At 41.0% G+C, this 8,332-nt stretch overlaps 1 protein-coding gene across 1 annotated transcript in view; it reads left to right on the forward strand.

The window, feature by feature from the left end:
• PTPN20B (protein tyrosine phosphatase, non-receptor type 20B) overlaps positions 1-8,332 on the forward strand; it is a 130,625-nt gene that overhangs the window by 70,653 nt on the left and 51,640 nt on the right. The window contains exon 5 of the mRNA XM_008566638.1: positions 7,137-7,288. Coding sequence (XP_008564860.1) covers positions 7,137-7,288 — 152 coding nt within the window. The remainder of the gene's footprint in view (positions 1-7,136; positions 7,289-8,332) is intronic.

Genomic DNA, 8,332 nt, shown 5'->3' on the forward strand with positions numbered 1-8,332 from the left:
GAGTTCTAATTCATTTTCTTATTACTTATTTCTACAAATGTTGCATATACAGTGACTTTTCTTTTATTAGGTTGGCTTCCATTTTAGAATGGCTTTTTACAATTTTTTGTATGCTATATTGCATTACTAATTTCTGCTTCTAATGTTTTATTTCTGTCTTGTTCATGCACGTGCAGTTCTATCAGTCTCTTCAATTTTGTTGATTGAGCACAAATGAATTATACCTGATTCCCATTCTGTTTTATTTGAATCTTGTTATCTTCTGGTATAAATTACCTTTTGAGGGCTTCATTTGGCCTGGGAACAATAAGTGTGCTGAAGGGGTAAAGAGAAAGAAGTAGAAAGCTGAAAGGATGTGGGTGATATGTTGTGCTGCAAATATTATAGATGCCCAGTATCGATCACATCCTCCTCCTACTATACCTTCCTGTATGGCCCAGGCAGGAAAGCTAAAAATTACATCTCTAGCACTTCCTGGTAGATGGTCTGGGCTTGACCAATTACATGCACTTAGCCAAGATGTAAATGTGTAGGGAGGCATTCATTTTGCTGGTACACACCACAGCAGACATGGCATTGCTGGTCCTCATCATAGCTAAGGCGGTATATTACTAGAGCCAACAGTTCTGGTGGTGACTTTCTAATTTCTCCAGTGTTGCTAAAGTGGTGTCATCCTGAAGCCAGTGGTTAGAACAATCTTATTCAGCTTCCTCAGTTTCCTCATGTGGTCAGCACCTTTCTTGGCAGACCATTCTTCTGTGTTGTTCTTGAGGCATGATTAGGGAAGCACCTACTCTTCAAGCCTGCCCAATGATGGTGCCAGCACCAAGTAACTAGTTCAAATCCCTTTCGGTAAACTGGCTGGAATGAGTGTCATTATCTACAGCTGAAGCCTGACCTATAGTTTTGACTGGAATTCTTGGACAAGGCTACAAGAAAAAGAAACAGAACTTCCGGTCAGGCTGGTGAAATAGATGGTCGCCAGTGTCACTCTCTCCCACAAATCAAGCAATTTACAACTATTAAAAAGGAACAACAGGCCGGTGCCGTGGCTCACTCGGGAGAGTGCGGTGCTGGTAGCACCGAGGCCGCTGGTTCGGATCCTATATGGGGATGACCGGTGCGCTCACTGGCTGAGCGTGGTGTAGACCACACTGTGCTGAGGGTTGCGATGCCCTTACTGGTCAGAAAAAAATAAAAAATAAAAAGCAACGACAGCAAAGCTGGGGCTGCTAGAGATCAGGGGAAGAGGAGAAGAGACCTACGGAGTGCACGAGGGTGAGAGAAGCCATGATGAGAGAAAGAAAGAACTGCTCCAACTGTTTTGAGCCCTGCTTCCAGGCTGGAGCTGGCGAGAGCTGCAGCTGTGCCGTTTGGATGAAGTTGCTTGTAGGCGGCAGGGGAGAAGAGGGTCTTGGTGACCTCCAGGCCAGCAAGACCACTAATAGGGTTTCCGTGGGCCCACGTAGAAGCGAGAAGCCACAGTAACTGAAAAAACGGAACCACTTAGAGGCTGGTGAGTCATCACAAGGGACTGGTGCATGGCCTGTCCCACGGGAAGTGGTTGGCATAGACAGTGGGGGAGACAGGCCCACTGGGAGAACACTGGGGTACAGNTCCTGTTCATTCTGCAGGGGTAGGGAATATCTTGTAGTTTGAGTCCAGGATGCTTTCCTCCCTTCTCTACCCCCAATGTCAGTGGGTCTAAGCTTAGCCTTGAGATGACAGGTTTTGATATCTTTCCCCCAATCTTCTTATGCTTTTGATCCTTGAGGGAGATAGGGGAAAAGAACCCTGGTGAGTCTTTGTGCTTTTCCTGCTGCTCCCCTCCCCAAGCATGCATCATGTGGGAAGATTTCGTGAGCTCCTCACCCTGTCTGCAGTTTTTCTCCTAACCTCTGATGAGCTCCTCATATACATTATCTTTTCATTTTTTTATCTTCATTAATTTATGAACACATGCCTTTGTCCTATGTTAATAAGTTCATTTTCAACAGTCTGCTTTGTTTCTTGCAGTGTTTGATGTAATTATAAATTAGTTTTATAATCATGTACTTTTTTTTTCTTTTTTGTGACCAATAAGGGGATCGCAACCCTTGGCTTGGTGTTGCCCGCATCGTGCTCAGCCAGTGAGCGCACCGGCCATCCCTATATAGGATCCGAACCCACGGCAGGAGCGCTGCTGCGCTCCCAGCGCTGCACTCTCCCGAGTGAGCCACAGGGTCAGCCCTATAATCATGTACTTTTGAATTTTAATTTTATTTTCTTAGATCTGCATACTTATTTTTCACCTCAATCTATTATCATCTCATTTTTGAGTTCTAATTCATTTTCTTATTACTTATTTCTACAAATGTTGCATATACAGTGACTTTTCTTTTATTAGGTTGGCTTCCATTTTAGAATGGCTTTTTACAATTTTTTTGGATGCTATATTGCATTACTAATTTCTGCTTCTAATGTTTTATTTCTGTCTTGTTCATGCACGTGCAGTTCTATCAGTCTCTTCAATTTTGTTGATTGAGCACAAATGAATTATACCTGATTCCCATTCTGTTTTATTTGAATCTTGTTATCTTCTGGTATAAATTACCTTTTGAGGGCTTCATTTGGCCTGGGAACAATAAGTGTGCTGAAGGGGTAAAGAGAAAGAAGTAGAAAGCTGAAAGGATGTGGGTGATATGTTGTGCTGCAAATATTATAGATGCCCAGTATCGATCACATCCTCCTCCTACTATACCTTCCTGTATGGCCCAGGCAGGAAAGCTAAAAATTACATCTCTAGCACTTCCTGGTAGATGGTCTGGGCTTGACCAATTACATGCACTTAGCCAAGATGTAAATGTGTAGGGAGGCATTCATTTTGCTGGTACACACCACAGCAGACATGGCATTGCTGGTCCTCATCATAGCTAAGGCGGTATATTACTAGAGCCAACAGTTCTGGTGGTGACTTTCTAATTTCTCCAGTGTGCGTATAACTTCGTATAATGTATGCTATCCGAAGTTATTACGAGCATCAATGCAGAAATATCTCTTCGAGACCCTGCTTTTAATTCTATTGAGTATATACCCAGAAGTGGAATTACTGGATAGATCATATGGTAATTCTATTTTTAATTTTTTGAGGAACTGTCATAATGTTTTACACAGTGGTTATACCATTTTATGTTCCCAACAACAGTGCACAAAGGTTCCAATTTCTCCACATCTTCACCAAGACTTGTTATTTCCTGTTTTTTATTTTTTAATGGTAGTCATCCCAGTGGATGTGAGGTGGTATCTCATGGTAGTTTTGATTTGTGTTTTCCTAATGATTAGTGATATTCAGCATCTTTTCATGTGAATCTTGGCTGTTTGTATATATTCTTTGGAGAGATGTCTATTCATGTCCCTTGCCCATTTTTGAATTGGGTAATTTATTTTTTCTTGTTGTTGTTGAGTTTTTGGAGTTCTCTATATATTCTGAATACTAATCTCTAGTCAGATATATGATTTGCAAATATTTTCTTCCATTTTGTGGGTTGCCTTTTTACTCTGTTGATATTGTCTTTTGATGCACAAAATTTTAAAATTTTCATGAAGTCCAGTTTTTTTTTTGTTTTCACTTATTAACTATTATGAATAATGCTGCTATGGCTTCTGGCCAAAATGGTGGAATAGACAGTCCCCAGTGTCACTCTCTCCCACAAATCAACCAATTTACAACTATTAAAAAGCAACGACATGGGCCGAGCCCGTGGCGCACTCGGGAGAGTGCGGCGCTGGGAGTGCAGCGGCACTGTTAGCACCGAGGCCGCTGGTTCGGATCCTATATGGGGATGGCCGGTGCGCTCACTGGCTGAGAGTGGTGTAGACCACACTGTGCTGAGGGTTGTGATGCCCTTACTGGTCAGGAAAAAAAAAAAAAAAAAAAGCAACGACAGCAAAGCTGGGGCTGCTAGAGATCAGGGGAAGAGGAGAAGAGACCTACGGAGTGCACGAGGGTGGGAGAAGCCATGATGAGAGAAAGAAAGAACTGCTCCAACTGTTTTGAGCCCTGCTTCCAGGCTGGAGCTGTTGAGAGCTGCAGCTGTGCCGTTTGGATGAAGTTGCTTGTAGGCGGCCGGGGAGAAGAGGGTCTTGGTGACCGCCAGGCCGGCAAGACCTCTAATAGGGTTTCCGTGGGCCCACGTAGAAGCGAGAAGCCACAGTAACTGAAAAAATGGAACCACTTAGAGGCTGGTGAGTCATCACAAGGGACTGGTGCATGGCCTGTCCCATGGGAAGTGGTTGGCATAGACAGTGGGGGAGACAGGCCCACTGGGAGAACACTGGGGTACAGAATTAACAGCTGATCTGCCCCCCACTCAGCGCAGGACCACTCAGTGGAGACTGGTCAGGAGTATAGAACTGCAGGGGGTGCAGTTTGCTGAAAAGACTCAGGACCAGACCAGAGTTTCTACACAACCCAGGTGAACCAGATTTCACTAGACCTGGAAGTATCTGTAAAGTCAACCATTAAAACCTGAGCTGCACAAAAAGCCTTCCCTAGGAAATCAGCAGCAAAGCAGCGATTTAGCATAACAGAGCTCAAGTACTGGTCCCCACAGGAATTTCTCCCATTTTAGAAGCAAAAGATAACAAATTAGTTCCAGTACAGAGTTTAAGTGGTAGGAAGAGCAAATAATCCAACACAGAACTGAAAGAAAAAACAAAATACCTATAGACCAAAAACAAAGTTTGATATTAACTAGTAAAGTTTGATATTAACTAGTAAAGTTTGATATTAACTAGTCTCGCATCACTGAAGAACACCCATAAAACCTAGAAGGACTGGAATTCCCCTGGGCTACAAAGCCAGGGAGAAGGGAGGGCTTGGGGCTTCACCCATGCCCCCCAACACCCGCAAGCAGCCCAGTGACAGCCACCAAGCTGCCATAGGAAGTACCCTGGGTTCTCCGAGCCAGGGCAGTGGGGGGCCTCAGGCTTTGGCCGTGCCCTCCTAACACCCATAACCAGCCCAGCAATGACCACCAAGCCAATGCAGGAAGTACCCTGGGCTTTCTTGAGTGGGGGTGGTGGTGTCCAAAGTCCTTGGCCACGTCTCTCCAGCTCCTGCATCCAGCCCAGTGATGACCACCAAACCACTGCAAGAAGCTCCCCAGCCTCCTGAGCTGGGGCAATGGGTGGTGAGGGCTTCAGCCACACTCCCCTGACATCTGCACCCAGCCCAGCAGTGAACAAGACCCACTGGAAGACCCTTGGTCTCCCCTGCAGCAATGAGGGGGGTGCCACAGGCCTCAACCCCACCCTTCCTCCTTCCTCCTCCCACCCTATTTCCTTTCCCCTTCCCCTCTCTCCCTCCCCCCAACTGTTCCACAACATCACAGAATGTAATTAATAAATAATTAATAAATAATATTAATAAATAAACTTAATATTAATAAATAAACTTAAAATTTTTTTAAAAAAGAAACAACATTCAAAATGATATTAATGATAAAGAAATACGTTGTCCCCCATAATGGAAGTCCAGAGGTAGGAAGATTCAATATGATCAGGTTCAATATGATCAGTTGCTCAGTGATGTCATCAAGAACAAAGGTTCTTTATGTTTTTCACATGTGCTATCCCCTACTCCTTCCTTTTATGGCCACAAGAGAGGCTGCCTGTGATAATTAGGGCCTTATGCTTCTTTGTTTATGCCTGAATATGGGGATGGGGGAGGTAGAAAGGCTTTCTTTTCTTTCCTGTAAGTCCTGAATAAATTTCTGCATGCTTCCCATTGACCCAGATCATCTGCCACTTCTGCATTATTCACTGTCAGGGTCTTCCTGACTGATAACAAATGGCTTTAACTAACTGTCAGAGTAGAATCACTGTTGGGGAATCAATGCCAATGCGGGTTAGAGTCATTCTACCTTTCCTTTAATTTCCTCTCTGTGTTATCCCAGCTTTTTTTCCAGCAAAACCGGAACACGATAGGAAGTTCTAAACATCTTTTTCTTTGGGATCAAAGGTGAATCAAAATGGCTTCTACTCTTCTGGGAGTTTTATCTCCTTCCGATATGCATAGACCTTCTCTCATACTAAGATTAGAGATGTTTGTGAGGAATTTTAGGATCTCTGTGACTGTTTATCACAACCAACAACCCCTTATTCCCACCCCTACAAAGAGCTTCTGGATATAGTGGAGTTTCAAGACACAGTGAGCTGCCCAAGGCTGTGCAGATTCTTAGAAATTTCCATCTCTTTTTTTGGCAATTGCCTTTTATATATTTTTTCCTGGTATTAACTTGATTGGTGTTCATGTTATTTGGCTTTGGAAAGATATTTTGAAAACTGGTTTCACTTGAACATTTTACCTCAAAATTCTGAAACTTAAAATATCTTTTCACTATTGACTTCCAGATTGATTGCATTTTGGCCAGTGGACATGATGTGTAGAATCTCAGATATTTGGAAACTAGACTGTCAACATGACCTAAAAGATTATCATTTTTTAAAAAAGATTTCATGTGTACTATTAAGTACAATACATTATCTTCTCTTATTGTTTGTAAGTGTCCATATCTATCTATTATTCAGTCTTATTAATTACATCACATAGATCCTCTCTATTCTCGGGGTGTGCATGTGTGTGTGTGTGTGTGTGTGTGTGAGTGTGTGTGAGTGTGTGTGACTGTGTGTGAGATCTGTTTCAGAGTGAGACATGTGTTGGCCTCTCTGCTTCCTTTCAACTCAGAATCCAGGGACTTCCAAGCAGTTGTTCCCAGGGAGGGCAAAAGTTCCTTCTTTTTTTAAACCTGAGTCTTTGTACATTCTTGCCTAGGCATAACTGTCAATCCATATACCCAATTCACAGTATAAAACAGAACAGTTACTGATCTGCTGAATCTGTTATATTTATAGCACTGAACAGTTTTCTCCAAGAGTATTAGACTTTGTGTAATTTCAAGGTAACTAGCCATGATTTTTCCAAAACAAAGGTAGTCTCTTTCAAAGTAATAGACTCTTCACCTGTGGAAAAGTAAACTTCCATTGGCTCTTAAATGACTGTGCCTTTACTTAAGAGAAAACAATAACCATAAAAACAGAATATCTTTTCATATACATCTAAGTAACTTACAGATGTGAATTTTTCTTTTTCTTAGATATGCACATAATGGTTTTGGAGGGAGAGTTAACTCAGTTGGCTCAGATTCGACCATTAATATTCAGTTCTCATGAGAAATCAGCCATCAAGGATTGTTTGAAAATGCTTCAGAAAAAATTAGCAGCATATGATATCATCCAGGAGTTTGTGGTAAGTATTTTGGTCTTAACAAAAGTCTATATGTGATTTCTTGTTCTATATCATTACCAGAGTGTTTCTGTTCTTTCCCTTTCCTTGCTTTTCTTTTTTTTTTTGGATTGAGTACATTGCTTTTATTTTTGAATATTATATTTTAAAGTAATAGGTGTACATGGTAAAAAAAGTTAAATAGTATAAAAGGGTATGGAATGGATAGAAAATTTCTCTCCCTCTCTCTACCTAGACCTCCTAGGGTCTCTCTTTACTATTAAGTTTGTCATGTAAATGTCCAGGGAAATTGTTGGCATGTACTTTATTCACAATTCTACACTTTACAATTTATTTTCACATAATATGTAATTTCCAAATATATTTTCGGCATATGTAGCTGTATTTCATTCTTTTAAAGTGTTGCATGGTAGTTAATTACATAGATAAATATCTTAATTTCTTTAGATAGTTCCCTATGTTGGACATTTAGATTGTTCTAGTCTTTGCTATTATGAACAGCAGTTATCCCTCTTTATATGCCTGTGCATATGTGTGAGTATTTTTTAGGATGTATTCCTAGAAAGACAATTCCTATTTTGTGCTATCAAATTTTTGGATCATTGTTCATCTCTTAAATGACAAATGATTTCTTGTTCATGATCTAATTGGCATTTGTTATTTAAGAACAAAGGAATGTCTTTCCATATGTATTAAGCCTTTCATATTTACTTTCAGTGAACTGCTAGTTGCCTAACTTTCTATTTATTCCTTTTCTTATTGATTAATAACTTTATATAATGAAGGAATTATCCATTTGTGTGTTTTATATATAGTAAATATTTCTGCTGTTGTGTTACACATGTGCAAGTGTACACACACACACACACACACACACACATATACATACACACACCTATTTACCATGAAGAAATAGCTAATTTTTAGTGATCAAATATGACAATCTTTTCTTTTAGAACTTCTGGGTTTTCTTTGTTCTTTAGGAATGTCTCTTTCACTCTAGCATCATAATATATTTCATGTCTTTTTCCCTAGTACTTTTATGAT

This window comes from Galeopterus variegatus, unplaced genomic scaffold (genome assembly GCF_000696425.1).
Source record: "Galeopterus variegatus unplaced genomic scaffold, G_variegatus-3.0.2 Scaffold258, whole genome shotgun sequence".
Taxonomy (NCBI): Eukaryota; Metazoa; Chordata; class Mammalia; order Dermoptera; family Cynocephalidae; genus Galeopterus; species Galeopterus variegatus.